This window comes from Vombatus ursinus, unplaced genomic scaffold (assembly GCF_900497805.2).
Source record: "Vombatus ursinus unplaced genomic scaffold, bare-nosed wombat genome assembly UNPS02014818.1, whole genome shotgun sequence".
Taxonomy (NCBI): domain Eukaryota; kingdom Metazoa; phylum Chordata; class Mammalia; order Diprotodontia; family Vombatidae; genus Vombatus; species Vombatus ursinus.
The window spans coordinates 48613994-48630106 of NW_020954596.1; the positions used below are offsets into that span (position 1 = coordinate 48613994).

General features: G+C 35.4%; 1 protein-coding gene across 1 annotated transcript in view; it reads right to left on the reverse strand.

The window, feature by feature from the left end:
- UGDH (UDP-glucose 6-dehydrogenase) overlaps positions 1-16113 on the reverse strand; it is a 25174-nt gene continuing 9061 nt past the window's right edge. Inside the window, exons 3-12 of the mRNA XM_027836639.1 lie at positions 10908-11009; positions 8793-8993; positions 8456-8653; positions 7829-7976; positions 6687-6781; positions 4229-4359; positions 3778-3911; positions 3299-3390; positions 3083-3193; positions 1-956 (exon numbers count right to left, since the gene is read on the reverse strand). Of these exons, the coding sequence (XP_027692440.1) occupies positions 846-956; positions 3083-3193; positions 3299-3390; positions 3778-3911; positions 4229-4359; positions 6687-6781; positions 7829-7976; positions 8456-8653; positions 8793-8993; positions 10908-11009 (1323 nt within the window). The 3' untranslated portion in view covers positions 1-845. The remainder of the gene's footprint in view (positions 957-3082; positions 3194-3298; positions 3391-3777; positions 3912-4228; positions 4360-6686; positions 6782-7828; positions 7977-8455; positions 8654-8792; positions 8994-10907; positions 11010-16113) is intronic.

A 16113-nucleotide genomic window follows, 5' to 3' on the forward strand; every position in this document is an offset into this window, starting at 1 on the left:
AGAAAATTTTAGCAATAAAAAAATTATGAAAGGGACTAACAAATAGACCATGCTATTTATTTATTTTCTCTTAAGGTGAATAATTGACTTCACACATTTTGACTTACCAAAGAGAAATGATTGACTCTTTGGAACAAAAGTAAGCAAACTCAATGTGCTACCCTACTCTTCCCCGCCCCCCCTTAAGGTGTTAAGGAATGTTTTATCCATTTTTTCACTTTAAAAATTACCATGAAAAAGGTAGCATAGGACTTAAGAACCAAGGGAGCATGTGTTCTATATATATAAAGATAACAACACAAAAGGCCCAAGGATGTCCATTTTACTACCTTTCTCTATGATCAGAGGTTCACGGTTTACATGTCAGATAGCACTGACAATCACACCCTACCCAACTAGCTCACCTCATGGCATTTTCAGATGAGTTTAAGAAGAGTCAGTTTGGTATTTAACATAAAAACTTTAAGTCATCAGCAAAACACATTTAATTTTGTTTTAAATACACTGATGAACAAAACATAGAAAGATATAAAATCGAAGCACAAGTTATGAACATTTTAAAGTAAGAGAGCTGAAGTTTAATTTTTACAAAAATTGATACCATTAAAATCATCATGATTAACCATTTGCTCATTCAACAACTGATAAAATATAAAAATATAGAGAAAATAGATTCTAGATTTAAGACGACTAGGTATACTACCAGTCATGTAGCTTTTAAAAACTTGATTTAAATCACTAAAAAAATAAGTTTTGTTTCCTTAAAAACACTTCACTGGTTTCCTATTTGATATAATATGGGTATTCATGATCCTGCAATACTTAAAATACAAAAATGACAATGCCTATACTCTTGGCTTCTTGTTTGGTGGGTCCTGTAGACTAAACTTCGGAATTTCACACGAAGGTGCATATGGAATTCTCTTTGAAGATACCTTCTTGCCAATTGTTTCAATCTAAAAAAGAAGGCAGATACAGAGTTACTGGAAAATACAACTTTCAACTGTTGAAACTGCAATGGTAAAAGAAAATCCTATAAGCTAATGAATGTAAGAGGAAAAAAAATTTAATATTTAATTTTTCCTAAGTGCAAAATAAGCTTCTCAAATTGTCTGGGTTGATATAAGCAAAGAGCTCATTTATTCTATGTTCACTTGATGTTTCTGGACCAAATCCAAGTTTTATTTTTCCTATATGGACACATACACAACCATCCCCCTCTCAAACATTTGTACCTCCTAACAAAAAAGAAATTTCTACAACTGCTGTTTTAGTTCCATGTAAGAAAAATTAAGAAAATTAACATATGGGATACTCCTAAGTTTAAATGCTCTTTCCTAATTCACCCTCATTAAGCCTACTCCTGAAAATATCCATAAGGGTAATTCCAAGAAACTAAGATCCTCTGTTGTAACAAATTACATTTCCACCAGCTGCTGAAACCAGCTTAATCTTTCTCTTTGAAAATTAGGTACCCAAATCTCAGGGAAAAACCCTGATGGATAGCAGATGTGAAAGTGACATTTGTAAGAACTTTACACCTTTAACAATAACGATTAGCTAGCTATCTATACATCTAGCCCCAATCTCCCTTCTGACTTCACATCCCATAGTGCCACCTGACTACATCCTTACTAGCATCTAGCATAGCACTGAAATACGCAAGGATGCTTTCTGACTAACAGAGTGCCTTCAGTCACCGGGTGCCCAGGGTTTGTGGTGGTGGTTTGGATGATAGCTATCTACTGCCCATAGGGAAAGTGGATGATGGCAATCACCACCCAGGGAGTATGGAAAAAAAATGTTTTTCCACGTACTGCCAAACTTCTACACAAACCTCCTTAAATGAGGAAGAGGAAGAAACTAAAATAACTGGAAATTGTGGTCTCCTTAGGAACAAGAAAATTATGTCATGCTTTATAGCTTAAAGAGTGATTTCCTGTCCAGAGTGTTCCAAAAATTCTAGTGTATTTTTAAGCTCCCGAGGTTTTTGGGAGACCCTGGATATTACCTCGTTGGAGTATCATGACTACTCCGTGAGGCACTAGAGTGTGGCAAAAAGGACACCAGATGTGGAGACAGGAGCCCTGGGCTGCATCTTAGCTCTGAGGCTTACTAGCAAAGTCATCAGGACACACACCTCTGACACTCAACACAGTATAGAAGGAAGAAGAACAGATCTGGAAGCAGGTCCGCCACCTACTACCTTCACAACCTGGGACAAATGACTTCAAGGAACTTAGATCCTCATTTGCAAAAGGGAAGGAAGCTGGACTTGACTGAACATCCTTTCCAGTTCTAAATTCTATGATCTATGAACTTGTGATAAGCTCCCTCATCTGTAAACTGGGGGAAAGAATATTATTATATTAAGAATAGGAGGTAGTTTAAGGCAAGTGCTTTATAAAATTTAACATGACATGTTAGTATAAGTTGTTATTAATCTACAGGTGAGAAAATGGTGGCTCAGAGAAACTGTTAGACTACAGCAGATCTGTCTACTCTGGCAGCTCACAGGTCTCATGCTGTCCACAATGGTCCCACGTGCAGCCTGAACCAGATGAAAATGGAATTGGAAAATATTTAAGAAAAGAAAAATACAATAAACACAGATAATGTTAATATGTAGTTTTCAAAGTCCATATGTGACCTGCAGGTATCATTTTGTATGGTTTAGTAGCCTGTGTTTCTATGTGAGTTTGGTACCACTGGACTAGAAAATCTCCAAAGAAACTCCAAATGCTAATGTTCTATGAGTCAACGACTTTATCCAAGTTTAAATAGCTATTAAGTGATGAAGCCTGAATGAAACCCCAGGTTTTGGGACTTTCAGTCCTATGTGGCTGCCACTCACCACAATTCTACCTACCACATATACAAGCAACAATGACTTCATTTTAGCTCTATCCCCTCCTGTTAAATTTAACCAAGGATTGAAATAGCTTGGAAAACCACATGTAATACTCCCTGAAAAACTGACACAGAACCACTGTGTTACTAAACTAGAAAGGAAAAATGTTTAAAAAAAAAGAAAAACCTAAATCCCAAACCCCCCCCCCCCCAAAATCAAGATCAAGATTACCTGGAAGCCAATGGTTTGTAACTCATTGTGAAGGTCATCAAGGACACGCCGACCATCAAAGATAAAGGCTGGCTTCAGCATTTTTTTGTGAATACGTTCATAATCCAATTCCTGTAAAGTCCCAAAGGAAGCATTAAAATGTACAGTGGCGATCACAACTCCAATTGGTATCAGAGCCCCTCCCTGTTTTGCTTTCTTAAGTTGATGTCACCTCACCTTAAACACATCCCATTCAGTACAAATGACAACAGCATGGGCTCCATCACATGCTTCATAGGGATCCTTTGTAATGGTCACCAGTCGGGACACTGAAAACATGAGAAAAGTAGGTATAAGGAGGAAGAGAGAAGTTCCTTGAAATTATCAGGGTAGATCATAAAAACCGTGGTTAGTAGATGCTTAATAAACATTTGCTGACTAATAAAATTTTTCTCCTGCGTGAAATGATGCTTTTTTTTGGTAAGCACTTACATTGCAAGCTCAAATTAAAAGCCATTTCAATTTCAGCACTCATTATGTTGTAAATTGTTTTAGTTTTAGTAACAAAATTAACTTTGACTCAAAAGTTCTCTAATATCTAGGAATTTAATTCATGGAAAGAACTAGGCTGACTATTAAAGGGACTTCTAGAGGAAAATAAATGTGATCTTGAGCTGACCCCAAGAAGTGTTCATTGCTGAGAATCAAAGACTGACCTTGGTCATCCTCTGAAACACCAGGATGGGAGAGATCTACAACTATTTGTTCCCTTGGAACTTTAGGATCATAAATATGGAGGTGTGCTCCTTCATCCATCAAGTATTTGCTTATGTAGATACTCGAGGATTCTCTGAGAAAAAATCACCAATATTCAGTTAACAGGGACCTGCAATAGCAGTTCTTTAAATAAACTAGATTTTATCTGAAAATTAAGCTAAACGATGCTGTTGTGCATCTACAACCAAAAAAAAAACTGTACAAGTCATCCTTCTAGTAATTTGATTACAATTACAATCACAAGATAGATTAAAAAACAGTAAATTCAAAATAATATCATTGAGAACATATGAGGTATTAATTCAGATGTACAGGTATACTGAGCCGTATAGCCAGGTTCTTTTTAAAGAGTAAGAATATTTCCAAAAAGGAACTTTAATGAACAGATACCTTGTGTCTCCAGTGTCCTTTTTGAATGCAAATCCCAAAATAGCTATCTTCTTATCAGTGACTGTATTAAACAGACTGTCTATAATCCGGGAAGCAAACCTTCTTCTCTGGTAGTCATTCATATCTATTACCTATTATATGCACAATGACAGTAAAAAAATGTTAACGTGACTCATTACTCAGTGTTTTTTTTCTGTTGAGTATTTTATTTTCCCCCAATTACATGTAAAAACAACTTTTAACATTCTTTTCAAAACTCTGAGTTCTAAATTTTTTCCCTTCCTCCCTCCCCACACCCCTCCTGGAGAAGGCAAACAACTTGATATAGGTTATACGTGTGTAGGCATGCAAAACATATTTCCATATTAGTGATGTTGTGAAAGAAAACAGACAAAAAAAACCTCAAGAAAAATAAAGTTAAAAAAAAGTTTGCTTCAATCTGTATTCAAGACACCATCAGTTCTTCCTCCAGAGATGGATAGCATTTTTCATCTTAAGTTTTTCATAATGTCTTGGATCATTGTATTGCTGAGAATAGCTAAGTCAATTTTACAATATTGGTGTTACTTTTTGCATCAGCTTCTGTAAGTCTTACCACGTTTTTCTGAGAGCATCCTGCTCATCATTTCTTATAGCACAATAATATTCTATCTCAGTATTTTATTGTTGAGACTGTTTTAAATGTTATAAAGGTAATCTTACAAAGAAACACCTCAAATTAGCTAACTTTCTCCGTTTCTGGGCTCAAATCCTGCTTCTGGTCACTTATCTAATTTTTCTGGATTTCAGTTTCTTCCTGGTTCCACTTAGTTCACTCTGCATCAGTTCATACAAGTCTTCCCAAGTTCCTCTGAATCCATCCTCTCATTTCTTACAACACAAAAATATGCTGTTATTTTCATATATAACAATTTACTTAGTCATTCTGAAAATGATGGGCACTCTTTTAGTTTCCAGTTATTTGCTACAACAAAAAGTGTTACTAAGAATAATTTTTACATGTGTCTTTTTTCCTACTTTCATGGATCTCTGCAGGGTATATACCTAGTACTGTAGCAGTACTGCTGTACAGAAAAGGGAATGCAGTTCAGTGACTTTTTGGCTTTCTCATAACTTTCTATACTCACACTATCCTCACTCTATTTCAGGCCTTCTTTCTCTACTTTCATGTGCCTCTCCTTCATCTTGCACTCATCTTTCAAAATAATCTTCCCAGTGCAGAGGACGGACTGGGTCACTTCCCTGCTCAAAAGTTTCTAGCGACTTTCCCATCCTTACTGAATAAAACACAAACTGTCCATTCATGCAAACCATTCTCCATAACTTAACTGCATTCTCTCTAATATCTTTACCTGGTGAAGTCCTCCACGAAGACTCCTTGTTTTTCCTAGCTGAAAATGCCTATTTCCTACAGTACTTTTTCTAGTTCAGTTGTGTTGCCCACTACTAACCTGTCAGTCAGTGTTTTGGCACACATTAAGTGTTTCTTAAATGGAATTCTTGATTGCAAGCAGAGAGCTAGTTTTGTTAATATGCTAAACTTCTAGGACAATCCCATACCCTGAAGGTTTGAGGAATGAGGATAAAGTTCTAAAGAAGACTCAGAGCTAGATGATCTGATGTGCAGCAAGGACCAATTCAGGATTCCAAATTAATTGCAACTACTGAGGTCTGCAAAGACGAGGTGAGACTACTTGGAAAAAATTCCAGACTGAAGTATATATTTTTAGATCCTATATCTTTTGCTGAAATAAGAAAAAAATAAGAAAAGTTTTAAGATTCAAGGAAAAAAAAGTTCCCCTAGTGACTGATTACTCAATGACTTACTGGGCTCACAGTCCTTGGGCTCATTTATTTCCTATTTAGAGGGTCTATGAAACAAAATGAAATAACAGTAATAATCTCATTTATAACATGATCTATAGTTTAAAAAGCACTTTCCCTACAACTGTGAGAGACAGGTATTGAGAATATTATGACCTCCATTTTGTAAAGTAAAGAAACTCAACTATGGAAACGTAAGGTGCCTTGCCTGACTGGAAGCATCAAAGCCAGGACTCATATTCTAAGTAAGGCAATCCTTTCTCATCTACCTAAAGGTGCATGACTTCCGGCTGAACCACATAAACAATTCTGTGCACACTCAGCCACAGATACACACACGAGTTTTGGACTTTAGGTACTTTTCATAATTAACTGCAACTAGTTAATACTCAGGGACAAATTTTAAAATTAGAAGAGGAAAGATGAATTGTAAAAAATTTTCCAACAGGGTTAACAAAAAGATGCTACAATTTTAGAAGTTTGATAAGTAAAACTCTATCATTCCTTATAAACACAATAATGGTAGTGTTCTCATGAGCCATTTAATATATCAAAACACACTTCAGAGTTAAAGGGTTTCAGGCCTCATATGAAACAGAATCATGGAGCTGTTAATCATCACAAATATTCATACCTGTTGCCAATAACGAGCTACTTCAGGCAAATTCAGAGCTTCACAGAGATAAACCAAATTTAAAACATCTTTCTGGAAACAGCTCCCACCAAAACCTGATGAAAAAGAGATTTCAATCAAGAATCGAACATTTTCACCCCAGAACAGAATTCTAAACCAATAAATTCAACCTTGTAAATAAAATATGTAAGTTGTAAGGGTCACATCTACTTAACAATATACTTGAATAAGAATATTTTCTAGGTTTCATTTTGGCTACTCTTAAGACTATCTATTTAAAATTGGCTCTTTTTCTACTACTTCTTATCTAGGCAACAATTAATCCAGACCAGAGACATAGGGAGGGAGAGAAATTACAGAGGAAGAAAAATAGCATGGGGACCTAGAAATCCTTACAAGGTCACCAATGTGCCATAATTTTAAGAATATTGCTCTCAGGCCAGCTAGGTGGCGCAACGGATAGAGCTCCGGCCTTGGAATCAAGAGGACCTGAGTTCAAATCCGTCCTCAGACACTTTAAACTTATTAGCTGTGTGACCGTGGGCAAGTCACTTAACCCAGACTGCCTCACCAAAAAAAAAAAAGAATATTGATCTCAATTTTTCAGTCACCTATATATGGAAGCAAATCTTTACTAAACCACAAGAATATTTATAGCCTATTTTCTAGCCAAAGGTACAAAAATTGGTAGTGAACATTAATAGAAGGTAGGCTCTCCCCCTGCAACTTGGTCATAGAAGGCTATAGTTGAAGGATTATCTTCTAGCCCAAATCTATCACTTTACAACTGAGGAGAAACTGAGGTCCTTGTTTGGATTAAACTGTTACTTTATCACAGAAAGCAATTTCTTACTTAATCTGTTTCCAAACCATCCCCTCATGTATTTCATACCTATTTACCTTATTCCTTACAAATGCTAACATGTTGAAATATTTTCATCCTTACTTATTAACCAGTCAATATTTACATATAGTGCTCAGTAGCCACTGTTTCACCTAGAAAGTCCTAGGCAAGATGAAACTACATTTGACACTTAAGTCAGTATCTAAAGGACTTTAAATCAAACAAGTATGAACTTAAGCTACTGGCCTGCCTTGCAGAAACCCTTTCAGTACAACTTGTGAGACTATTTTCTACTTACCAACACTGGCTTTCAGAAACTTATTTCCAATTCTCTGGTCCATCCCAATGGCTGTTGCAACCTCTTCTACATCAGCTCCTGTTGCTTCACACAGGGCACTGATAGAGTTAATGCTGCTGATTCTCTGGGCAAGAAAAGCATTAGCTGCCTAAAAAAAAAAAAAGAATACCATAAAACAAAAATGTATTTTATAAATTCACTTGGAGTGTATTAGAGAAGAGAAGCAAAATCACTAAGGTAAGGGTAATGTAACTATGGAGCCAATTCGAGTGGGTCATCTTAGAAATGGGTTTGTGCTGCAAATGATTTTGGGTAAAAGGGTAATAAAGAGGAACAACAAAGCAAAAGAAAAATCATCCAACAATAGTCATTACTTTGATCTACTCCCAGTTGCATTTTATGCTCCTGTTAACAAATGTCTGGAACATTTTATATTTTGCAGTTTGATATTCCTGGTGAAAATTATTTTGTAATACAAATCTATACCAAGGTAAAAAGAGGCTACACTCATAAATATTATCTTTTAATGATGCACAGAAAGTTTCTGCATAATATTTCAGTATTTATTTTGAGAGACCAATATGCAGTACTAAATTTAACTTGACAGTTATGAAAAAAGATACCAACCAATTTAGAAAGCTCTGAAGACCAAGTGTTGGTTGTGAGAATCTTTTCTTTGGGAACCCAGTGTTCATAGACAGCAGACAGGGCATGGACAGCTTTCTGTCCCTCAGGAGTTTCATCGCCACCAATCAGCACCCGATCAGGGCTCTTTAGGTCTTTGATTGCTGTACCCTCTGCTAAGAATTCTGGGTTGGAGAGTACCTAAGATCCCAATGAGGAGGGGGAAAGTTTTAAAACTAAGATTTCATTTTATTATTATTATTATTTCATTATTAGTAGTAAGAGACAAGATTCACACGAGAATACCCAACCAATGTCTAAGGTTTTCCATTTCTCATACCTGTAAGTTCAAGTTGGGTTTTGTATTTGCATCAAATATTCTCCGTATACTTTCTGCTGCCCTGACTGGGACAGTGCTTTTTTCAGTCACAATTTTGTACCCATTTGAATTCTGTACGATCCGTCGAGCACAAGCTTCTATATACTTCAGATCAGCTGCCCGACCTTTTCCCATTCCATAAGTTTTTGTTGGTGTGTTAACCTAATGAAAAGGTATGCGTCGGATGGAAAGAAAATAGGCACCTTTGAAATGTTACTGATCTTTAGGAGTGTTTCATCAATGCAATAACTCTATTAACTAGTTAAGAGAGGAAGATATAGCTAGCAGTTACTTTATTTAGTAACTATGTAAATCTCTATCAATTCAAACCTCTATAAATTTCTATTAATTCAAAGGACATTTATTGTATTTAGGCAGTGATAGAGCGGATAAAGATTGCATGGGGCAGTAAAAAAAAAGAACAAGTCAGCCTTGGAATCACTTCAAAAATCACAGTCTGTAAGTCTCCATCTACCCCACTCATCACCCTCTAATTAAATGTGCTTTTCCATCAAAGAACCAGAATTCAAATTAAATTTTTAAATTTTAATCATTTTTTCCCTTCCTTCCTTCTCAATACTGCAATAGCAACACTGATTTCTACTATTTTTTCCATTGCTAAGAGAGAGTATTTCACCTTGGGGCTAAATAGATTCTTGTAGGCTAGCCTTAGAAACTAACAATCACTTACAACATTTACATGGAAAAACACACTAAGTTTCAAATAAAAAATTTCAAACAAACCTTTTTTAGCACAAAAAATCTTTTTAAAAAATAATAAACTGGGTTTTGCCAATTCACTACTTATCATATATTGCATATACCAAACAGCACCTTCCCCCTACCTCTGCCAGAATGGAACCAGGAACAAGGGAGAAGTGCTGAAATTGTCCATCATAGCATAGCACAGATTTATATGAATTGGCACTTTCTGATTCTGAATCTCCAAGTTAAAACTTGTCTGCCTACCCCACAGATTGAAATGTTTGATCTTGTGATCATGTGGAGAATCATGTGAGAGAGACCATAACAGAACAACGAATATTCAAAGTCAGGTAGCACATTTCAAAAGGAACACTGATAAGGTGGAAGGAATGGTAATCTGGATGGGAAAGGACCTCAGGGTTATAGTATGTATAGTATGAGAGGCATTTGAAGGAATCAGAGACGATGAGTTTTGAGAAGAAAAGACTTTGGGTTGGGGGGGGATGAGAGAGAGAGAGAGACAGACAGAGAGACAGACAGACAGAGACAGACAGAGAGACAGAGACAGAGAGAGAAAAATGACAGAAATTTTCATGTTATGTGAAGGGCTGTCATGTCAAAGAGGGGGATTAGCTTTGTTCTACTTAGCCCCAGAGAGCAGAACTAGGAATGACTGGCGGAAGTAGCAGGTATTGCATACTGGATAGAGTGATGGATAGATATGAAGATACAGATGTAACATGGAAAGAGTTCCATGAAGCCCAAGGTTCAAATTCTGTCTCTAACACTTACTAGGCAGGATGAGCTCTTTGATCTCAATTTCCTCATCTATAAAATGGGGATATGAGCCTAGATGGCTTCAGGACCCTTCCATAAGCCCAACATGCTACGTTCCTATAAACTGCAAAGAGGCAGACTTTGGCCTGACATAAGGAAAAAAAAAATCTTAGTAACAGGCTGGCCACTTTCAGAGCTAGTAGGTACCTCCTAACTAGGGATTTTTAAAGCAAAGGCTTTATGACCACTGGTCAGTAGGGGCACGGAAGGGATTCTTCTCCAGGTATGGACCCTACTGTTTGATCCTGGCCCTGTCATATGACTTTGGAGATATGACTTCCTTATGCCTCAGTCTCATGTAAAATGAGGCCTGACTAGATGAATTAATTTAGGACTAAAGTCCCTCCTGCTTTGACTTTCTAATGTCTTCTGAGAGTATGATCTGCTTATTATAAAGGATGAACAAGAAAATAGATCAAAATATGTCACAGGGCTAAAAGTGCTGTCCTTACATCAGCTGGTTTATTACTAAAGTTTTTATATGAGACTAAAAATGTAGTAGTACATGTCCCACAGCAAAAGGAAGATACTTACAGAAATAAACACAAGATCAGCATCCTTGATGGCAGCATCAATATCAGTAGAAAAAAAGAGATTTTTCCCCCGACAAGATTCGACTACTTCTTTTAGTCCTGGCTGGGAGGTGGAGAAACAAAAGTTATAAACAAAGTACTTAACTGGCTAAATGTGGTATCATAGCAGTGAAAATTCTACTTTCTTAAAAAGGTTTTAAGTTAATACTAGATTTTCTTTTTTGGTTAAAATTAATGATTTGAAACCTTTTGTTTCATATCATGGTCATGTCACCATTTTCCTCCTTCTTCTCTTTTGTGTCTTGTTTTTAAATAAGTTTTTATTGATGTCTTTTGTTTTTGATATCATCATAGTATGCCTCTCCCTCCCCCTCCCAGAGAGCTATCTCATTTGACAAACAGTATTTTTTAAAAGACACAAAAAAGAAAAAACAGGGAAAAAATAACCACAGCAGGTCAATGCATTGAAAAAGTTCAGCCTTATCTTTTAACAAAGAAAAGCAAGTAACTATAAAAACTAACACCTCAACCACATCTGATGATGAAAGTGCTGTCTGACACTCATACATCCCATATCCCCCCACCCCAAAGAGAGGAGAAAGGTACATTTCATCCTGTCTTCTCTGGTCAGAACTGGTCATTATGATTATACATTTTCAGTTTTGTTCTAGTCCTTATATATTGATTCCCTGGTCCCATTTAACCAGTTTTTCTATAGTCAGTATGTACTGTTTCCCTGTTACATCCAATAATCTGCTTCATTTTGTGAAAAGGACAATAAATATCAAGCAAAGGTCAGTAGAATCAAAGTTCCCACAGGGCAGTGAATGTTTTACTTTGGTTTTTGCACTTTAGCACCTAGAACATAAGCTTAATTAAATGTTTACAATGTAATTAAATCAATGTTTGCATAAGCTAACAAAAAATTCATAAGATGAATTTTGCCACAAAGATAAAAATGAACTTCTAACATAAAAGGAAAATAGTTCATTTTAATCTTGTGTCACTGTTTGCTGTGTACCTGATTTTTAAAAAAGTCAGTATTTTTAAAAAATTCCCTCATATCAATGAAATCAAACAGAAGACCAAAGTATTTCTAAGACAACATTCGATTTTGCACTGTCATGATGACATGTCATGTTTTTTCTCTAATAATTCAGGCCCTAAACATTGCTTATGAAACAGCCAATTTATACCCTCTTAATTTCTATCAATATACAATTTAAACCCTAACAAGACTTACTATTTTCTTCCCCACTCAATTTTGTGGAGATTTATCAGCATTAAGATGATAGGACTATACCTTTCTACAACATAAAAATGAATTGGAAATTCACCTCACTGGTGAAGTGAAAACTGATTCAAAATGGCCACAGGGAAAGAATTACACCTAGGCTGCATCTCAATTTTTTTTTTCATAATTTTCCTAAGGTAAAACAGATAGCCCCAGAATTATTTCCAATTGCTTTATAAAAAACCAATTTTTATTTTCCCACTGCAGTTCTGTAGTTGGTCTAACAATGGTGGAAAAAAAAAAAGTACCACAAATATAGTAATTATAAGGTATTAAACTTTTGTACCAACAAGAAAATCTGCATACCAAGAACTAGACTTTTTTTTAAAAATCTGTTTGAACACGTAATTTCATTGGTGTGTGGAAACTTCCTCTACCGACATGAAACGGTAACTCATCTGTAATGCGGTGTTAGAAAGCTGACTGGGTCACTGAGATATTGAGCCTGCCTGGGGTCACACATTTAAAATGTGTCAGAGACAAGAAACTTGAATTTGGGTCTGACTTCAAGGTTCGTCCTCTACCCACTACACATGATTCTTCTCCCCATTCAACATAAACACTGTTTTGAAAATTAGGGGTCATATAAGAGTAAACTATAAGAAGCAGTACTACTCTGTCTTTAAGGGTTAACATAGTAAGTTCTCAATTTTAAATTCATTATATAATTCTGATTAGCACTTAGTATTTATATGACAGCTTTCATGCACAGAATTGTCTCTCATTTTGCAAAATAAGGAAAAGCAAATTGCCCAGAGTATTAAAAATTTGTTATATAGTTTTATTTGAAACAATAGTAAATGAGCCTTTGTGATTCCCCCCAACTGTTAATGCCTTTCCTCCCAAATTACCTTACTTTGGCTATTTTATATTTATTGTCTTTCTATCGATTCTGTAAATAATTAAGTTATCTGATGTGTTCCTCTATTAAGAGTCAGGGTTGTTTCCTTCTCTGTACTTTCATCCCTAACATACAGTAATTATAAATTCATGATGATTAAGCCAATAAGGGAGAATAATAACTATTATTTTACTTAGGAACTTCTTTATCTCTTATTACCATCTTATAATGTCATCTCCTACATAATATTCTAGAATATTTAATAGGACAATTCTTTACCAATATAATAGAAACCTGAGGTTAGGAACAACCACCACCATACTATCTCCATTAGATATTAATTCTATTATGGGGAACCATGCATTGTAGCAATAATGATTGCTTGACAAGAGGTTGTGCTTTTCAAATTAAAAATCTAAGCTCTAGACTTTATAATAGCCTCAAAATCAAATTTGTTTGCTGTTACACACAGGGATATAATAAATGGTAGAATTATAGTTATAAACATAAAGGTATTCAAAGTATTATTAGAAATGTTTTTACATGCTTTTTTTCATATGAGGCCAAGGATAAAGAAAAATCACAAAGAGGATGAACTTCCCCAAACAATAACTCGCCAAAACCAAAATGCATAGAGTTGACCTGCCATGAATTTTTTATGAAATGACTTCTCTCTCACTTTCATAAGGAGAATTTGTATAAAAGTCCACAACAAATTTATGCATTAATCTAAAGGGAATCTTGGGAATTTTGTCATTTCAGAAAATAACTAAAAAAAAGTTATCTCTGGAAGTAGAAATGGGTCTTCAACTAGTTCCTTAATAAGATATCATCATTTAGCCTTGTTTTAAAATATCCTTTCTGATTTGATACTTTTCTTGCTCTATGAAATGTATTTCAAGAAGGCCATTTTTTTTTTTTTAACCAGTGGTAGGGTATGGGAAAAGCTTTGCCAAAAAACATCCTAACAATATTTACTTATACTTTTTTCCCCCAACCCAAGGACCAAAATGATTCCACTTGATACAAATTCTTCTTACTGGGAACTTTTAAAACACTATTGTATTCAGTTAATTTCCCGGGGAAGACATCTTTAAAAACAAGGTAAGATGAGGTTTGCAAGATTAAACATATTCAGTCAATGAACAAAACCAACAGACTATAGGGCATCTTTTCTCGAAAATTCGAAGTTTAAGAAAATGAAAGGCAAGATTTATACATACAATAACAGTATTTTAAATGACAGCTCACAGTAAAAGATAAAACTTCAAAAAATCATACATTATAAAGAGCTAGAAAAAGCTATTTAGAAATAAGGTTTTTAAAAAACATAAGCTTTTAAAAATGTTAAAAAATTACATTATGAGAATATTTTAAAGGTTGAGAGGAACAAATAGAAGTCCAAAAGAATGGAATCATCAAAGTCAGCCAAGTGAAGTTTTTGAAGCACATGCCATTTAAATGAATGTTCTGTCTGATTTTATACATCTGAACCCAACGACTGAGAGCCTAGGTTCTGAAAGCCTAAATTTTCAAAACAGTAACCTCACTATTCAAGCAAGGGTGAGTGATATGTAATTATCCTTGATTAGTAACCCCAATAATTTGCTGTCTAAAGGAACTTTCAAGAGAGACATGCTTTTCTAATTGATCATCTTCACCATAATAAAGTCTACTTGTGCCAAGAAAACAGTTCATCTCATCTAGCCATCCACTAGCAAACCAAGGCCTAAAATACAAGGGAATCTTATCATCTGCCCTACTGAAGCTCTTGTTCCCAGCAGGAACAGCAATCTTCTGGACCTAGACCCTCAGAGGCCCTGTCCACCTATTCCTGGCATACCATTCCCCCCTCCCCCCCATCCACTCCCATGGTTGAGTGAAAATTCACTTATCTCATTATGCCTAGCAGGCCACAGACCATGCTTCATATCCCAACAGGAACTAGTCTACGTAATCCAGGCATCTTGCCATCTGCCCTGCCCCTACTCCCCATTCCACCTCTTCCATCTTAGAACAGTAGTCAAATGAATGCTATAATTTGTTAACTGTAAAGAGTGAGACCCATTTGCCCTGTGATCTCTACTTACCAGGCCTGTGATGCCCCAAACCAAAACTCCTATCTGTAATCCCTACTCCTCTAGATCAGTTGTAATTATTAGAATATAAGCTTATAAATGGCCAGGACTGTCTTGCTTTTCTCTTTGTTATCTCCAGAACCTAATAGAGTTCCTGGCACATAGTAAATGATTAATAAATGCTTGTTTATTCACTCATATATAGATTTGTATTTGTTTGTTCTGATTAAACATATAAAAGCATTTTTCCTGGGTACAAGAAGAAGAATACAGATTATGAGATTACACAATAATTTTGTAATTTGTGATCAGGGTAGAAATGTCATCAGTTAGAAAACTATTAATAAAGTTTTTTTTCCCCCAGAAATGCTAAGAATTCAAAGATAATGGAGATTTAGAAATGACGGAGCTATCACCGCACAAATAATATCAAGTCGAGGCATTTTAAGCAGTATTACAGTTATTAGAAAATAGCAAAAAAACCAAACCAAAACAAACAAAAAAAAAACCCAAACCAAATGCAAACTATCACACCTATATACCCACCTCTCACAGTCTATAAAAGACAGAATTTTTTAAAACATAAAATCCAATCCAGAACAGCTAGCATAGTGCAAGAAAGTCCTTAACAAGGTTAGAACTTTGGGGATGCTCTTTTACAGATTCATGCAATTCTCAATCCTAAAAGTAAGTGGCAAGGCTACAGAGAAGTTTGGGGCATAATATTTATCTCATATCTAGCATAACTAGATACTGTGAAGGTTATGAAAACACTGTAAATAACCGAGTTTCTTTGCAAAATGATTATACTAATATACAAAGAAAGTACTATACTATAATATTCACTTACTTCCTTGCTGTGCTTCTGGATCACACTGAAAGAAAGGCCTTATCCTTTATTAAAAGGACAAAAATGAGAAGCACACAGTTCTGTTAAATATCTTGAAATACTGAGGGTGTTTTTTAATCTGAAAATTTACCAAAACAGCAAGAA